General features: G+C 43.8%; 1 protein-coding gene across 1 annotated transcript in view; it reads right to left on the bottom strand.

Annotated features, from left to right (window-relative positions):
- Positions 1-18,289, bottom strand: part of LOC112147737 — a 23,110-nt gene extending 4,821 nt beyond the window's left edge. Inside the window, exons 1-34 of the mRNA XM_036216532.1 lie at positions 18,192-18,289; positions 17,849-18,109; positions 17,497-17,748; positions 16,281-16,547; positions 15,940-16,200; positions 15,595-15,855; positions 15,245-15,496; positions 14,347-14,613; positions 14,006-14,266; positions 13,661-13,921; positions 13,020-13,271; positions 12,050-12,316; positions 11,709-11,969; positions 11,364-11,621; positions 10,291-10,551; positions 9,945-10,202; positions 8,515-8,778; positions 8,169-8,426; positions 7,747-8,007; positions 7,401-7,661; positions 6,180-6,446; positions 5,854-6,108; positions 5,512-5,775; positions 4,629-4,889; positions 4,283-4,540; positions 3,936-4,199; positions 3,586-3,843; positions 3,247-3,507; positions 2,899-3,156; positions 2,558-2,818; positions 1,130-1,384; positions 793-1,053; positions 448-711; positions 106-372 (exon numbers count right to left, since the gene is read on the bottom strand). Coding sequence (XP_036072425.1) covers positions 106-372; positions 448-711; positions 793-1,053; positions 1,130-1,384; positions 2,558-2,818; positions 2,899-3,156; positions 3,247-3,507; positions 3,586-3,843; positions 3,936-4,199; positions 4,283-4,540; positions 4,629-4,889; positions 5,512-5,775; positions 5,854-6,108; positions 6,180-6,446; positions 7,401-7,661; positions 7,747-8,007; positions 8,169-8,426; positions 8,515-8,778; positions 9,945-10,202; positions 10,291-10,551; positions 11,364-11,621; positions 11,709-11,969; positions 12,050-12,316; positions 13,020-13,271; positions 13,661-13,921; positions 14,006-14,266; positions 14,347-14,613; positions 15,245-15,496; positions 15,595-15,855; positions 15,940-16,200; positions 16,281-16,434 — 7,972 coding nt within the window. The 5' untranslated portion in view covers positions 16,435-16,547; positions 17,497-17,748; positions 17,849-18,109; positions 18,192-18,289. The remainder of the gene's footprint in view (positions 1-105; positions 373-447; positions 712-792; positions 1,054-1,129; positions 1,385-2,557; positions 2,819-2,898; positions 3,157-3,246; positions 3,508-3,585; positions 3,844-3,935; positions 4,200-4,282; positions 4,541-4,628; positions 4,890-5,511; positions 5,776-5,853; positions 6,109-6,179; positions 6,447-7,400; positions 7,662-7,746; positions 8,008-8,168; positions 8,427-8,514; positions 8,779-9,944; positions 10,203-10,290; positions 10,552-11,363; positions 11,622-11,708; positions 11,970-12,049; positions 12,317-13,019; positions 13,272-13,660; positions 13,922-14,005; positions 14,267-14,346; positions 14,614-15,244; positions 15,497-15,594; positions 15,856-15,939; positions 16,201-16,280; positions 16,548-17,496; positions 17,749-17,848; positions 18,110-18,191) is intronic.
- Positions 18,290-18,295: the final 6 nt, after the last annotated feature.

Below are 18,295 nucleotides of genomic sequence, written 5' to 3'. Positions count from 1 at the left end.
TTTTAATATGAAAAATATTAGTTAATATTTACAGATAATTTGTCTAATTAAGATTTACTAGAATTTTTTAAAATCTATTTTTAGTGCTTTCATCATAAAACATACCCATGCTAATTTTGTAGGGAGGACTTCTCAGACTGCTGCAGCGGTCTGAAGATGCTGCGACTATGATGATGTACCGAAGGTCACACTTTGCCCCAGACAGGTAGCAGCTGTTGCCGGTGCTATTACAGGTCAGATAGGTATGGTCACTGGCTTCAGCTGTGGCAATGTACGCAGAAGTTCCCCCGCTGCCGTTCAGATCCCACATCACCAGGATGGAGGAGTTGTGGCACTGAGTAAAAGCAGTGATTGCAGAGAGCGAACAGGGGGCTGAGGGAGTATAGATTACATGAGTTTCACTCGGCTGCATGAACAAATATTTCACAAACTTTGGATCGTAAATACCTGTTTCCAAGCTGAAAGGAGCACTTGGTTGACTGTCACACCTGGTGTTTGAAGCAGTGACTGTGAAGTTGAACGATACACCACAGGCTAGGTCCTTCACCTCACATCTAGTGTCTGTGATGGAAGTGCAGTTGGTTGTGGAGATCCCTGAACCTACAGCTGACACTGTATAGTTGTTCGCTCCGAGAGCAGCGTCCCATGTTATCCAGGCCGAGTTCGATACACAGTCAATGTGGCCATTTACTCCTTTAGGCTGGCAGGGAGCTAAGAGATAAGCATCAGAGTTACTGGTAAGATGGAGGGATTTCTGCAAGAAAAGAATTTAAAAAGAAAGCAGGTGCTGACCTGTCTGGATGCTGGAGGTTTGATAGGGTCGACTGAGACAGTTGCCTCTCACAGAGGTGACTTGAATGGTAAATGTTTCTCCACATGTTGCATTGCTGATGAAGCATGTAGTAGTTGTGGTGTTGCATAATTGAATGGTTCCATTCACAGAAGTTAATGATACTAAAAAGTGGTCGGCATCTCTGATGGCGTCCCAGTAAACGGTCATATTGCTTGACTGACATGTCATTTGGGCACTCACGTTACTAGGTGGACAGGGGCCTGAAAACATGAAAAATGATGAATTTATCAACTGCTGGAGTTTTCCTCTCCTGTCAGGTGGAGTCAAATCTCTCACCTGAGCTGAACTCCACAGGAGTGCTGGGAATACTTGAGCAGTTGTCATCCATGGCGACAACCTGAACCGTGTAGAGGCTGCCACATACAAGGCTGAGACGACAGCCAAGACCAGATGACTGACAGCTGGCATTGCCGTGACTGCTGATGCCGTTCACTGAGTACTGCACAGCGCCTCGACTGGCAGACCAGGACACCAAAGCAGAATTGTTGGAGCAGTCCATGAACACTGAGACATTAGTGGGACTACAAGGCACTGAAAGAGTGTAGAAATGTACAAACATAATAAAATTCACAATAATATGACTTCCAAGTTCAATTTCACAAGTTTTGTTAGTAACCCTAGATTACCATTCTTATCATATCTGATAAAGGCATTTATGAGACCCCCATCTCATTAACATGATCAAAACTTTCCTTAAAAACTCACTGTGTATAACTTGATTAGTGTCTTATGCCCTGCAATTCATCAACATTCCACTAGAGGCAGTATAAGGGCTCATTTCAAAATGGCTGCTTCCATGAAATCTTAACTCGTTATTTTTTTATTCAGTTTTTTTATAAATGACTACTTGTATTGAAATAATTCAATATTTATTTAGTATTAATTATTTTTTAATACAGTTACACTATGTTGAAAAATATGTGGATCAATTTCGAGACAATTTGCCTTGTTTCCACTGAGCGATCCAGACCGGACTGGACCGGTATGGTATTTTAAGGGTTTCCGTTTTAGAATGAACCCATGATGCCGAACTGATTTGTACCATTTTTGGTCCCCCGTTGGTTGTAAGTTCATAGAAAAATGGAACGGACCACTTAGGGTAGAGCACTGTTGTCACACGATGAAATCCATTGATTGGTGGAATGGTATTACAACAACAGCAAGCGTCCGACCCGCGCTTTTCCCGACTAAGGATCCAAGCTGAAAGTTTTGTCTTCTTTTCGGCTGTATTTGTCTGCCTCTCGCACACTTCTTGCAAGGAATATTTAGTTATTTGCATTCGATATTCCCACCTTATTTGCGGGGGTTAGGTACCAGAGCCAAAGAGAATCCGTAAATACGGACAACTGTGTGGTCGCACTGTTACAGCTACATCAATGGTCTACACCCCGCATGCACCTTGATGGAAATGCTTGAATTCACTTGAATTGCCCTGACCATTCTAAACTGGCCAGGAACAGACCGGTCTGGACCACTCAATGGAAACTAGGGTTAAGGTGCCTTTTCCTTTTTTCATCTTAAACTAACATTACTGGGAGCAAAAACTTACAAAACCATCCAGTGTATCATTATTGATGCTTTCTGCGTCTAAAAAATGAAGTATTTTTTGTGGATTTCATCAAAATGTTTTAAATGTCTTAAATTAAAAAAAATATATAGTTTAGTTCTTTGATGGAATGCACTTCACAGGGTACATTTGCTTACCTGACTGCACGCTCTTGGTTTGACCGGAAGTGACATTACACTGTTTGTTGGAAGCCGTGACAGACATCGAGTAGTTTTGTCCACACGTCAGTGCATGAACAGTGCATGCGCTTGTGTTGGTTGTGCATACTTTTGAAACACCATTCTCTGTTTGCACAGCGGCGGTGTAATACTCCGTGCCATTGCTCGGCTGCCATGCTACCATGACGGAATTGGAGAGGCAAGCCTGTGATACAAAGACTCCTGCAGGTGTGCATGGCCCTGGAAACAAAACACAACCTTGATTAAAGCTTTGAAAACTGTGTTGATGATTGTAAACGTAGTGTTTAAACAGCACGTACAGGTCAGCACAGAGGCCTGCGTGTTGTAGTTCCCTACACAGTGTTGGCTGTGAGGTGTGACTGTCAGGCTGTAGTTTTGTCCACATGTGAGGTCAGAGAAGAGGGCTAAGGTTGTGTTAGTCTGGAGACTAACTGATTTATCTCCCCCTTTGGCTGATACTGTGTATGAATGAGTCCCGTTGGGGGAATTCCAGTTCAAAGCAACAACTTTTGTTCCACAGTTAACAGTTGCATCCAAATTTTGCGGTGCACAGGGGCCTGCAGGAAAGCAAAGACATTGAGTGACATTTAAGCAATCCGATGTCCTAATCAATGCATACTAAGCGAAATCTCCAAAACTTTTTGTACCTGTGTAAATGATGGAGCTGTTGCTCGGCAGGCTGCTGCAGTTGACGGTCTTTGCTCTGACCACAACAGTGTACTCCTCCCCACAGTGCAGGTCAGTCCAGGTGCAGGAGGTGGTGTTGGTGAGACACTGGTGGGTGTGACTATCCACACCAGTTGCAATGGCAATATAGGTTTCAGCACCATCGCTTGGCCTCCAGCTGACAGAGCCCCGATTAAGCTCGCACTGCACTTGGGTTGTCACATTTGAGGGGATGCATGGGCCTGTGGGGAGATGATGAGAACACATGTCAATAGAATCTAGTGAACCGTATGTGATAAGGATGGGGAAAGAATAGTTACCAGTTTTGAAGAAGGCGGGACTGCTGGGGGTGCTGTCACACACGCTGCCCTGTCCTTGAACAGTGACGTTGAACTCTTGTCCACATGGTAAAGTGGCAGACAGAAAGCTTTGTGTCGTGTTGTGGGTCTTCATATACCCACGATTCCCTGCGGTCCTGACCAGGTAATTGACAGCACCGTCTGTATTATTCCAGGAGATCTGGACCTCATCGCTTTGACAGGGAGCCTGAACGGAAGCAATTACTGGCTGGCAAGGCCCTGGGAAGGGAAGAGATGTCAAAAGAAAACAATCCGTTCAGAGATTTGTCCCTAGCAGCTTCAGGTTTAGTAATAGAAAGAACTCAAATCACCTGATGTAAGAGAGATGACTGAGCTGTCTGAGCTGTTGTGCTGCTTCCCCAGAGCTTTGACCCAGACACTGTAGACAGTCCCGCACATCAGCCCTGAAATGCTGCATGAGGTAGTGTTGGAGCTAACACAAGAGGTTTGGTGTCCACCTTTACTGTCCACATAGGCAACGTAACCAAGAGCAAAGCCAGTCTGCTGCCAGGACACGGTGGCAGAGAGAGGTTCACATTTCAAACTGGCTTGGACGTTTGTAGGCGGGCATGGCTCTGAAAGTAAAACAAAAAGTTGCATCTGAGTTTGTTCAGACAGAAAACACAGTCAGAGGATGGAAAACCAGGTTGGGACACACCTGTAATGAGTTGATAGGGCTCTGACGCGACAGTGTTGTTGCAGGAGGGATCTGCCACCATCACTGTGATGTTGTAGATCTGACTGCACTCCAGGCCCACCAGTGAGCAATGGGTGTTTGTAGAGTTGCAGGTGACCGTCTGAACTTTGTTGTTGACGGCAGCGACAGAGAACGAGCCTCCATCTTTTGCTCCAGCCCACATCACCTGAGCAGTGCTCACGTTATAGAGGACGGTGAGATTCACGGGCGCACATGGCTCTGAAGAAAGGCAGGGAAGTGCATTTCATAATTTCCTAATTAATGTCATGTATCATAAGTTGTTCAAAATACACCAGTGTGGGCATACCAGTGACGAGATATCCTGTCATCAGAGTAGTTCTGTTACAAGTTTTTCCAAGAGTCTTTACAGTGAGGTTGTATTTCTCTCCGCACTGCAGGGAGCTCAGCTGGCAGCTGGTTTGGTTGGTGGTGCAGCTTTTTACGTGGCCCGATGAAGCTGTTAACACGGCAACATAGCTCAAAGCTCCAGAGCTGGATTGCCAGGATGCTGTAGCTGTGTGTGCCACACAGTCCATGGTGGCTTTAACATTGCCAGGCTCACAAGGGGCTGATAAATTTGAAGGAAACAACAATCAGACAGAGAAATACCATAAGATTAACAGACACTTACAAGCATATTTCAATTTTTAACAAGTTGTTGTTATTTTATATTCATTATATGGAAAAAAGTTAAAAATGTATAACAAAAAATAAAAAAGTTTGTTCCTGACACAAAAACAGTTGGCAGCCCACATTTTTTACTTCAACATTTGACCATAAATCAGTCTAACCCCAAAGGGCCCTCTTTCTGGACCTTGCATATTCTTCCAGTCCAAATTTCCTAGTATTCTGGCTTTCTTCCACAGTCCAAAAACATGCTTAAAGGTTGATTGGTGTCTTTAACTTGCCCTAGGTGTGCATGTGAGTCTGTGACCCTGCATCTTCAGGTTGTTTCCTGGCTTTGCTCAACAGTAGCCAACCCCTTGATCCAGAAAGGGATTCATTGGGTCCAGAAGATAGAAAGGTGGATGGAAGAATTTTGACTGATATGTAAAATTTGCTCAGTACAGATGAAAGTGTATGCATCACTACTTGACTTTGTTTTTTTAGTTTTCTAGTTTTTATTATTTTTTTTTCTTTATATTTTCTCAAAATTATTAGCTGTTGGAAATACTTTTGAGTGTTTTTACCTGATGTAAGAGAGACGACTGAACTGTCCGAGCTGTAGTACTGCTGTCCCAGAGCCTTGACCCAGACACTGTAGACATTTCCACACACCAGCCCTGAAAGGCTGCAGGAAGTGGCGTTTGAACTAAAGCAGGAAGTGCGGTGTCCATTTTTGTTGTCTGCATAGGCAACGTATCCTACAGAAAGGGGACTCTGCTGCCAGGACACAGTGGCAGAGAGATTTTCACAATCCAAACTGGCTTGAATGTTTGTAGGCTGGCATGGCTCTACATGAGAGGGAAACACACATGTAAGCATAAGGAGAGGCTTGTGAGAGCAAATTTCTTCCTGATGCGGTGACAAACCTGTCAGGAGGTGTGTCGTTTCTGAGGGCAGACTGCTGCAGGCCTGATTGTGTGCCGTAACTGTCACGTTGTACATCCGACTGCACTGCAAGCCGTTCAGGTGGCAGCTGCTGTTACTGCTGCCACAGGTCACCGGGGCGCCCGAGTCTGTCACAGCCTGGACTGAGTAGGAGCTGGCGCCGGCTGCAGCGCTCCACATCACCCAGGCAGTGCTCATGTTGTAGCGAGTAGAAATATTGATGGGAATGCAGGGTTCTGGAGGAAGACAGATCATCAGCTGTGCTCAAGTACAACTCTATCACGGCAGAAACAGGAGGTTCAGTTACCTGTGGTGAGGAATGAAGGGGCACTGGCTGGACCAGGGCAGCCAGTGTTGATTGCCTCCACAACAACAGAGTACTTCTGCCCACAAACAAGGTTGTCAAGGTCACAGGAAGAGCCCATGTTGCTGCAGGAGGAGTTGTGTCCATCAGGGGAGGTTGCCTGGACGTTGTAGGCAGTGGATACAGCTGTGGCCACAGTTCTCCAGGTGACCACAGCACTGCGGGTCGTACAGTTCAACTCAGCTGACAAATTGGTTGGAGGACACGGGGCTGAATTGAGAAGGAAAATTTAAAGGCACTTAGACAGGGAATTACCGTCAAAGACTGGAAAAATCTGTTGGTCCAGACCGAGTCCACTTAGTTTGGTACGGATGAGTACTGAACCTTGCGTTTGATCTGTATTCAAACTGCCTTTTAACTGGACATTTATGTTTTGAACTAAACCTTGTAAACAATAATGGAAATCCTAAGCTTCACAATCCTTATCAGGATAGTTTACTTGTTCAAACTTTATATTTCACTGACCAATTTTGAATGTCTGCATCAATATTAGGTGGAACACTTTTTTACTGCTACTTTGGTATGGCGGAGGCATACTGCAAGGCAATTACTGAAGACAAAATGACTAAGATAACATACGTCTGAGGGTGGCTCATTGTCCTGGACCAGGGTCCACTTGGGTGTATTCAGACTGATTAGTTGTGAATCATTGGGGCAAACAAACTATGATTCACTTTAAGTGAACCAAATGTGTCCAATCTGTATTTATCCTTAGTTTATAACTTTGATGTATTTTTCATTAAAATGTGTAGTTTGTGCACCAGTTTTAAAACCTAAGCGAATCATACTGCATGTGTTTCACAAACATTTCTCCGTCTCCCTAACTTTTACTCAGGACACTATTATTTCCCAGTATTTCCCAATCAGACAGACATTGAAAAATACATTGGTTTTTCTTTTAAATATGTAGTATCCATTAATATTTTTTCATGATTTAGTTTTTTTTTTGTTTTGTTTTTTTATGAAAACTGAAAATAGAATATTTTATGGAGACACATTTTAATATAAGTTGCTGCTGGTGTGTTTTCATGGGTGATTTTACTTTTTTTTTTTTCTTCTGGGAGTTGAGATTCTTTTACATTTTCTTTGTTGTTTTGATACAATTACTGTAATAAAATTCTGATTCCACACAAAAATTATGTTTACTAAAATCAAACTCTTTACCGGTGTAGCTCTTGATGGGAGGGCTCACATCACTCGTGCAAACATTGCTGTATCCCATCACCGTGAAGGAGTACAGCTGACCGCAGCTTAAATCCAGGAAGGAGCAGCTGCTGTTGGTGGATTCACAGGTTGAGTTTACGCCTGAGGCAGAAGCAGCTTTCACTGTGTAGTTCTGTGCTGTGCTGTTGTCATGCCACTTCACTGTCATACTGTTGGAGGTACAGTTCTGCTCAACAGTTGTGTTTATTGGTGCACACGGATCTGTGAATGCATTAGAAGACAATCAATCCATAACAGAGCCACAGACAGATTTCAGAGTGTCTGAATGTGGAAGAGCTTCACTCACATGACTGAACCTTGTAGTCAGAGCCAGCAATAACTTGGCATTTGATTGAGGAGGAGGTGACAGCCACGTCATAGATCTTGCCGCACAGGAGATCGTGGATGGAGCAGGAGTTTGCGGTGGAGTTGCAGGAGGCTCTGTGTCCGTCTGCGCTGATGGCCCAGGCAGTGTAGACTTCAGAGCCGTTAGTCCGGGTCCAGTTTACGTTAATTATGTGGGATTCACAGTTCAACTTTGCCACAACGCCTTCTGGCAAACATGGAGCTGTAGAGCACAGGTAGCTTACATGAAGCAACTTTTTGACTATTACACCATTACCTCTGGCTCTCGTTTATATTATTTTATTCAAATAAAAATAAAATTATTGATGGAAAAAAATCTTTATTTTCAGATAAAAATCGAATGTTAGGTTTATGGTGTCTTACCAGACTCAAAGAAGATTTCAGTGGTTTTGCTGGTGTCACAGCTCTCTGTTGAGGCAACCAAAGTTGCATGGTAGGAGTATCCACAGTTCAGTTTCACCGAGCAGGAGGTGGTGTTGGAGGAGCAGGATGTTACGTGGCCATTCGCTCCTTTCACCTCAACTGTGTACACGCTCGCTCCACTGCTTTCAGCCCAGGAGAAGTTGCCATTGTTTGTCCCACAGTCCACTTGTACGGTTAAGTTTGAGGGTTGACAAGGAACTAAAAGAGAATGGAAACTTCACATGTGCCGCTCTTTGAATCCTTTCCTTTAATTTTTGCAGGTGCAAAAGATTAAAAAGGATCCTACCTGTGCTTATGTTAATGGGTGGGCTGAAGCGGCTTTGGCAATTTCCATCTTGAACTGCTACGCTGAAGGCATATCTTTGCCCACATGCCAGGTTAGACAGAGAGAGTGAAATGTTGGGGGTGGTGTATTCTACAGGTGGGGCTGGACCACCAATGTTTTCCACTTTTATGACATAGGAAGGTGCTGCCACTGAACTCCACGTGATGTTCACTGCACCGGTGTTGCAGCTGACGTGAGCAGTTAGGTTGGTAGATGGACACAAAGCTGGGGATGGACAAGAAGGAAAGATTGTCAGAAAGAAAGTTTCTGCTTTGACACGACAGCGTTTAGTTGAACTACATCTAACCAAGAGGTCATCCTTTTTTTTTTGTAAATCTTAGTGGATTTAAAAAAAAAAAATCTGCAAATGATTGGACAACAAACCGAATATGCTGCCATATATTTGCCTAAACTCTGGTTATTTATTGTTTTTCATTTGTTCACTGAGCATTGACTGTATTTAATAACAGGACTGAGTGACTCCTCCCCCCTGGCATTCCAGGAAGTTCCAGCGAGGTCAAAGAGGCTAAATTTCCATAGACTTCTATTGAGACATTTTGGAAGTTTACAAGTTTTACAATTTAAACTTTCTTTTTTAAATGTGTAAGATTCAATTGTCAATTTTTATATTAAATTCTAAATCGCGAAGCATTTGCATGTTGCAATCCTGAATTGCACATTGAAATGTCAATTAAAAATTGAATTGTCCAATGAGATTTGAATACATAATAAACAGCTATTACTCAGTCATTATATTTGTCCTACACATTCTCACTCCCAACTTGTCACATAAGGACTTTTGGTTCAGGGCCCTTTCGCGTCACTTTTTGACATTTTGGTTGTCTCCAACTCATCTTTTTTTTTTTTTGTTTGTTTGTTTGTTTTTTTTTACATGCTGGCTGTTCTCATTAAATCCTGGGTCCTCAACCTACAGGACACGGTAACAGATGCGGAACCGGTACCGGGTTAGGGTATGAGTGCCAGTCTAGTACCAATACCGGTCCACGTCCCGAGGGTTGGGGACATCTGACATTCCTCTCTGTGACCCGGTACCAATCAGCCCTCGGATCGGTATCAGTTCATGGCCCAGAGGTTGAGGACCCCTGATTTAATGGGAACAGCCAGCACGTCAAAAAATGACGAGTTGCCAAAAAAGTGGCATGGAGGGGGCCCCGAACCATATGTCCATATATGACGAGTTGGGAGTGAGACTGCGTCAATTTGTCAGAACAACCATATTCATGCTCTGCTACCTTTTTTTTAAACATGTCCTACTGCTTTTTATAGTATTTTTCCAGATGCACACATGTCACATGTTCGAAACATTTGATTCTCTTGAGCCTGCTTTCTACATCCCTGACTTGACCCCTTTCATCGTTTTATGCCCTCACCTGCTTTCAGCTGCACCGGCGGACTTGGGTCGCTCCAGCAACTCCCATCCCCACTCACAACCGTGACAGAATATGTTTCTCCACAGTGCAGATCAGTGAAATTGCACGAGCTTGAATAATTTGAGCTACAAGTATGAGTATGTCCATCTGCTGCAGTTGCTGTTGCAATGTACGTCTCAGCCCAAGCAGCAGCAGCCCACGAGATGGCTCTGTGCTCGCAAGTAGGCAGCACAGTGATGTTACTCGGAGGGCAAACACCTGAAGAGAAAACAAAAAAAATGTTTTATATCTGAGAAAAAATGTAAGTGACTTCAAACACTGTGAAGAACTTTATTTTTTTCTCCACCTGCTCTAAACCTGTGAGACAGACTCTGGGATCCCGTGCACGTCTGTGTGTACGCTGTGACTTTAACGCTGTAGGTTTCCCCACATTGAAGGTCTGTCACTTCGCAACTGCTGGAGTTGGTGTGACAGTTGTGAATTTGGCCTCCCAGGCCTATTGCTGTCACGTTGTACCCCAAGGCATTAGGACTCCCCATCCATGTTATCAGTGCTGAATGATTGGAGCACCGAACTGTGGCGTTGACATTCTGTGGAGGGCAGGGGGCTGGGGAGGGAAACACGGCAAAAAAAAGCAATCAAAGCATTTGGAAATCAGGTATGACATTAATAATGTATACTGACCTGGAAACCATCATTGAAAATCTATAGTTTGCACCTTTCCTAACCATATGTATAACTTGGTTCAGGACACGGACACTGATTTTGACCCAAAGAAATCCTCATAAACGATTAATTATTTATGATAGTAATGGAATAATGTAATGTCATCTTTCTTATATGCAATTTATCTTTGCTATTTGATACTATTAATAATTATGGATTTGATGAATGATATGCACTTGGATTGATAAATAAATATAATTATTAGTTATGAAATAACAATGTCAGAAATAGCTAAGTAAAGTTTTATAGGGGTGGGAATATATAAGTTCGTTTCCCAGTCCTTTCTATGCAATTAATTAAACTGTTTATGACAAATGCAATATTTATTGGATTCATTGTGTCATATACTGTATTTATAATATGAATAAGAGTAATTATAATGGCACCATTTACATGAGTACATAGATGTATATTTACGGATGTGTATCTGCTACTACTTTTCATTGTTTTATATTCCGTTGAAATCAAGACCAATCATCCTAATTTTGGCATATCCATGTATAGATATTTATATATTTCATTTTTTTTACCTATATTGATTGAGTATTCCAGTTTAATCTAATTGGATATTTGATTAAATACCCCTTTATTTTTTCCTCATTAAGGAAATTCGTAAAATATAACTATAAGATGAAAAGCCAAAAAAAAAGTAAAATATAGGCTTATGTTTGAGGGTTATTTTTCTTCATTTACCTGTCTGAAGGAATTCGCTGACACTAACGCTGCTGTTGCACTCTGACCCCAGAGTTTGCACGGTCAGATTCAAATCCAGGCCACAGGGAAGACTTTGAAACACACAGCTGGCGTTGTTGGTGAGGCAGCTGTACTTGTATCCGTCTCCAACTATCTGAGCAAGAAAGGTGAGCGCTTCAGCGGGGTCGGACATGCTGAAGACTACCGCGTTGGTGCCACAGTTGTATTGTCTTGATATGATGGCTGGAGGACATGGAGCTGAACAAAAGAAAAACATAGGATGTATCACTTATGTCTGCTTTGCACTTTTCGTTATGCAATTGATTTCAATTCAATCGCTCTCACTGGTGGTAATGTTGGTGCTTGGGCCAGGTGGACTGTCACACTTGTATCCGTGGGCTGTGACCGTGGCCACGTAGGTCTCACTGCATGTGAGATTTGTAAGAGTACATGAAGGTGTGGTGCTGTTGCAGGAAACCAGGTGTCCTTTAGTGGATTTAGCCTTCACGGTGTAACCTGTGGCTTCAGACATTGGAGTCCAGGACACTAGAGAGGAACTGTTGCTACAGAATATTGTCCTACTCTGGATGGCAGGAGGACATGGAGCTGGAGGGGAGACAGTTAAAAAATACAAATGAGTGGAAATCCAATAGAGGACAGTTTCTCTGCTTCCATCTTCTCATTACCTGTCTTAACTATCTGTGAAGGGCTCTGGGGTCCATTGAAGGTATCAGGGGACACTTTGAGAGAGACGTTGTAAGAGTGTCCACACTGAAGGCTGCTTAGAAGACAGCTGGCATTGTTGGTATAGCAGGTGACTGTAGGGATGTTACCATCCATTGGTGCAGCGGTGACACTGTAGTTGAGCTGCACGGAAGAAGCGTTCCAGCTCACTAAGAGATCATTGGTGTCACATTTCAGGTCTGTGGTGAAATTCCAAGAAGAGCACGGCACTGAAAGAAACAGAGAAATGGGAGAGTGTCTTAAAAGAGCAGTAATTTTTGGGTCTTTTTGAGCAGCATTTATGGAAAACCTTACCAAACCTTATACCAGAAATGAGAAGAAAATATCAGATAAATAACACTTTCTTTTTCATTTTATAGAGATTGTAATGGGGCTGCAAGGTGGCGCAGTGGTTAGCGCTCTTGCCTCACAGCAAGAAGGCCCGCATTTTCGGCCCATTTTTAAACCATGGGGCCCAATCGGCCTTGCTGGCTGGGATCAAGTTCAAATATACGATTATCACTATAGTTATACATGCTCCTTTCTTCTGTTTTCCAAAGTTTGTTTGTCCTTTTTATCAAAAAATATCCAAAGGTGGTCATAAAGTTTGATAAAAACATTTTTTTTTTATATATAAATAGTTAATTGATGAAAAATGTGTTTTTATTTATTTTTCTAAGTCTGACCTCTTATGTTGTGCAGTGAAATATACTCATAAATAAGCTTTATATTTTTGACACAAATGAAAAAAATCAAATAAAAGTATCTCGTAAGATCCTGTACTGATATCAGTATAACAGAAAATATCAGAAATGTGTTCTTTGGTCCACTTTGGACATAATTTTATTTTTCAGGTAAAATAGGTCTGGATTCATGTGAGTTAAAATCAAAGAATTTGTGAAAACGCTTGAATTAATTCTCTGGTTTTTGTACCTCGACTTTGCACAAAGGGGGCGCTGTAGTTGCTAGCACATTTCCCATCAGTGGCAGAAACCCGAATGTCATAATCCTGGCCGCAGACCAGGTCACTGAGCGTGCAGTTGGAGGTGGAGCTGCTGCAGGTGGTGCTGTGACTGTAGCTCGTGGCTTTGACATTGTAGCTGGCGGCGTTGGCACCAGCGCTCCAGGTCACCTGAGCAGCTCCATTGATCAGCTGGCTGGTCACATTAGTGGGAGGGCATGGCTCTAAAGAGAGAGAGGACAGAAGCAGACACTGGTTGAGATTTTATTCAGAAAATACTTTATTTGAGGTTTTAGTGGCTGGGTGGCTCAGTGGGCTAGGTGAAGGGCTGGCAACGCAGGAGCCCTGGGTTCGATTCCCAGGGTTGTCCACTGATCCCCACCCAGATTGGGTCCTTAGGCAAGATCCTTGACGCTGCTGCCTAACTGGGTCCCTGTGCCCCTCAAGTACAGGGTTGTGTCAGGAAGAGCATCCGGCGTAAAAACTCTGCCAAATCACTGATGCGAAACAGTGGGTGCTGTTACGCTGTGGCGACCCCGAAAGGGATAATCCGAAAGTGAACTACGACTACTTTATTTGAGGTTTTGCTTTAGTCTCTAAGTTCATTTGTTACCTGTGAGAAGGGAGACAGAGTTGCTCTCTTGACTTGAACAGATGTCATTTGCTCCTGAAACATGAATAGAGTATTTCTCCCCACACTGGAGTCCAGGCAGACTGCACGACGTTTGGTTGGTCGTGCACTCAGACTTGTGACCTTGTTGGCTTAAAGCTACCGCCGTATATTGTTTGGCGTTTCCAGAGGCGACCCATGACACAGCAACAGGATTAGGAGAACAGGTGTACACGGCTGAGACGTTGGTGGGAGGACATGGAGCTAAAACACACAAAAAAACCATAGGATGCATCACTTATGTCTACTTTACTGATGTTAATCACTTGATTTCACCGTCGCTCTCACTGGTGGTAATGTTGGTGCTCGGGCCGGGTGGACTGTCACACTTGTATCCATGGGCTGTGACCGTGGCCACGTATGTCTCACTGCATGTGAGATTTGTAAGAGTGCATGAAGGTGTGGTGCTGTTGCAGGAAACCAGGTGTCCTTTAGTGGATTTAGCCTTCACGGTGTAACCTGTGGCTTCAGACATTGGAGTCCAGGACACTAGAGAGGAACTGTTGCTACAGAATACTGTGCTACTCTGGATGGCAGGAGGACATGGAGCTGGAGGGGAGACAGTTAAAAAATACAAATGAGTGGAAATCCAATAGAGGACAGTTTCTCTGCTTCCATCTTCTCATTACCTGTCTTAACTATCTGTGAAGGGCTCTGGGGTCCATTGAAGGTATCAGGGGACACTTTGAGAGAGACGTTGTAAGAGTGTCCACACTGAAGGCCACTAAGAAGACAGCTGGCATTGTTGGTATAGCAGGTGACTGTAGGGATGTTACCATCCATTGGTGCAGCGGTGACACTGTAGTTGAGCTGCACGGAAGAAGCGTTCCAGCTCACTAAGAGATCATTGGTGTCACATTTCAGGTCTGTGGTGAAATTCCAAGAAGAGCACGGCACTGAAAGAAAGAGAGAAAGGGGAGAGTAGGTCAAAAGAGCAGTAATTTTTGGGTCTTTTTGAGCAGCATTTATGGAAAACTAAACCAAACCATAAACCATAAGAAGAAAATATTAGATAAACAACTTTTTAAAATTAAAATTGTAATAATATGTCCTCTGAACGTTAATATACATTTGTACTTAGCACTGGGTGGAAGAAAATCTCAATTATCATTGCTTAAACTGTGGTCAAATATCCCAAAACGCCACAGAGCGGTGACCTAAATGAAAGTTTTTCAGCAAATTTGGCAGGTGGCCATGCAGCAGTTGCATTTTTACACGCCATGCGATGTCCGCTGAGCTTGAATCTTAAAAATGATGCTTCCCTTTCGCAGAGCAACAGTTGTATTTGTGACCGTAGTGTTAGCACGAAGGAGCAAAAGCAAAAAGCAGCCATGTCCCAGCCAGTAAGGCCGAGTGGGCCCAACATGGTTTAAAAGTGGGCAGAAAATGTGGACCATAATTGAGTTTGTTGACAGTTTCCATAGTGCCCACATAATTTTATTTTTCAGAAAAAAGAAGTCTGGGTTCTTACGTGTTAAAATCTAAGAATTTGTGAAAAAGGTTGAATTAATTCTCTGGTTTTTGTACCTCGACTTTGCACAAAGGGGGCGCTGTAGTTGCTAGTACATTTCCCATCAGTGGCCGAAACCCGAATGTCATAATCCTGGCCGCAGACCAGGTCACTGAGCGTGCAGTTGGAGGTGGAGCTGCTGCAGGTGGTGCTGTGACTGTAGCTCGTGGCTTTGACACTGTAGCTGGTGGCGTTGGCACCAGCGCTCCAGGTCACCTGAGCAGCTCCATTGATCAGCTGGCTGGTCACATTAGTGGGAGGGCATGGCTCTAAAGAGAGAGAGGACAGAAGCAGCCACTGGTTGAGATTTTGACTCAGAAAATACTTTATTTGAGGTTTTGCTTTAGTCTCTAAGTTCATTTGTTACCTGTGAGAAGGGAGACAGAGTTGCTCTCTTGACTTGAACAGATGTCATTTGCTCCTGAAACATGAATAGAGTATTTCTCCCCACACTGGAGTCCAGGCAGACTGCACGACGTTTGGTTGGTCGTGCACTCAGACTTGTGACCTTGTTGGCTTAAAGCTACCGCCGTATATTGTTTGGCGTTTCCAGAGGCGACCCATGACACAGCAACAGGATTAGGAGAACAGGTGTACACGGCTGAGACGTTGGTGGGAGGACATGGAGCTAAAACACACAAAAAAACCATAGGATGCATCACTTATGTCTACTTTACTGATGTTAATCACTTGATTTCACCGTCGCTCTCACTGGTGGTAATGTTGGTGCTCGGGCCGGGTGGACTGTCACACTTGTATCCATGGGCTGTGACCGTGGCCACGTATGTCTCACTGCATGTGAGATTTGTAAGAGTGCATGAAGGTGTGGTGCTGTTGCAGGAAACCAGGTGTCCTTTAGTGGATTTAGCCTTCACGGTGTAACCTGTGGCTTCAGACATTGGAGTCCAGGACACTAGAGAGGAACTGTTGCTACAGAATACTGTGCTACTCTGGATGGCAGGAGGACATGGAGCTGGAGGGGAGACAGTTGAGAAATACAAATGAGTGGAAATCCAATAGAGGACAGTTTCTCTGCTTCCATCTTCTCATTACCTGTCTTAACTATCTGTGAAGGGCTCTGGGGTCCATTGAAGGTATCAGGGGACACTTTGAGAGAGACGTTATAAGAGTGTCCACACTGAAGGCCACTAAGAAGACAGCTGGCATTGCTGGTATAGCAGGTGACTGTAGGGATGTTACCATCCATTGGTGCAGCGGTGACACTGTAGTTGAGCTGCACGGAAGAAGCGTTCCAGCTCACTAAGAGATCATTGGTGTCACATTTCAGGTCTGTGGTGAAATTCCAAGAAGAGCACGGCACTGAAAGAAACAGAGAAAAGGGAGAATGTGTTAAAAGAGCAGCTATGTTTGGGTCTTTTTGAGCAGCATTTATGAAAAACTTAACCAAACCATAAACCATAAGAAGAAAATATCAGATAAACAACTTTCTTTTAATTAAAATTGTAATAATATGTCCTCTGAATGTACAATATACACTTGTACTTAGCATTGGGTGGAAGAAAATGTCAATTATCATTGCTTTAACTATGGTCAAATATCCCAAAATGCCACAGCGTGGTGACCTAAATGAAAGCTTTTAGGGACATTTGGCAGGTGGCCATGCAGCAGTTGCATTTTCACACGCCGTGCGATGTCCGCTGAGCTTTTAAGAAAAAGTTACAATTTTATGGCAACTGGATGTTTTTTCTTTAAAAGTAGACATCAGTCAGTAGCAGCCCAGCCAATTTCAAAGATCACTTATGAAACCAGGGAACGGCTGGGCGGTGGTTGTCGTAGCCAGATCGCTGGCTGGCAGCAACTCTGACTGGACGATGTGTAAATGTCTCCGGGAGAAGACCTTCCATTTCAAGTGAAACCGGCTGCCAATCACAAAAAATAGGCCTTTCTTTGCACCTTGCAGCCGCCTCACTGCTACGGTCTACATTCATGACCAGGCCAACGATTTAAAAAAAAATGATCTTGAATCTTAAAAAATGACGCTTCCCTATTGCACAGCAGCAGTTGTATTTGTGACCATAGTGTTAGCATGAAGAAGCAAAAGCAAAAAGCAGCAATGTCCCAGCCAGTAAGGCCGAGTGGGCCCAACATGGTTTAAAAGTGGGCAAAAAATGTGGGCCATAATTGAGTTTGTTGACAGCTTCCATAGTGCCCACATCATTTTAGTTTTCAGGAAAAATAAGTCTGGGTTCTTACGTGTTAAAATCTAAGAATTTGTGAAAACGTTGAACTAATTCTCTGGTTTTTGTACCTCGACTTTGCACAAAGGGGGCGCTGTAGTTGCTAGTACATTTCCCATCAGTGGCCGAAACCCGAATGTCATAATCCTGGCCGCAGACCAGGTCACTGAGCGTGCAGTTGGAGGTGGAGCTGCTGCAGGTGGTGCTGTGACTGTAGCTCGTGGCTTTGACACTGTAGCTGGCGGCGTTGGCACCAGCGCTCCAGGTCACCTGAGCAGCTCCATTGATCAGCTGGCTGGTCACATTAGTGGGAGGGCATGGCTCTAAAAAGAGAGAGAGGACAGAAGCAGCCACTGGTTGAGATTTTGACTCAGAAAATACTTTATTTGAGGTTTTGATTTGGACTCTAGGTTCATTTGTTACCTGTGAGAAGGGAGACAGAGTTGCTCTCTTGACTTGAACAGATGTCATTTGCTCCTGAAACACGAATAGAGTATTTCTCCCCACACTGGAGTCCAGGCAGACTGCACGACGTTTGGTTGGTCGTGCACTCAGACTTGTGATCTTGTTGGCTTAAAGCTACCGCCGTATATTGTTTGGCGTTTCCAGAGGACACCCATGACACAGCAACAGGATTAGGAGAACAGGTGTACACGGCTGAGATGTTGGTGGGAGGACATGGAGCTAAAACAAAAGAAAAATATAGGATGCATCACTTATGTCTACTTTACTGATGTTAATCACTTGATTTCACTGTCGCTCTCACTGGTAGTAATGTTGGTGCTCGGGCCGGGTGGACTGTCACACTTGTATCCGTGGGCTGTGACCGTGGCCACGTAGGTCTCACTGCACGTGAGATTTGTAAGAGTG

This window comes from Oryzias melastigma, linkage group LG17 (assembly GCF_002922805.2).
Source record: "Oryzias melastigma strain HK-1 linkage group LG17, ASM292280v2, whole genome shotgun sequence".
Classification (NCBI taxonomy): Eukaryota; Metazoa; Chordata; class Actinopteri; order Beloniformes; family Adrianichthyidae; genus Oryzias; species Oryzias melastigma.
This window is presented reverse-complemented; position numbering and strand designations above follow the sequence as displayed.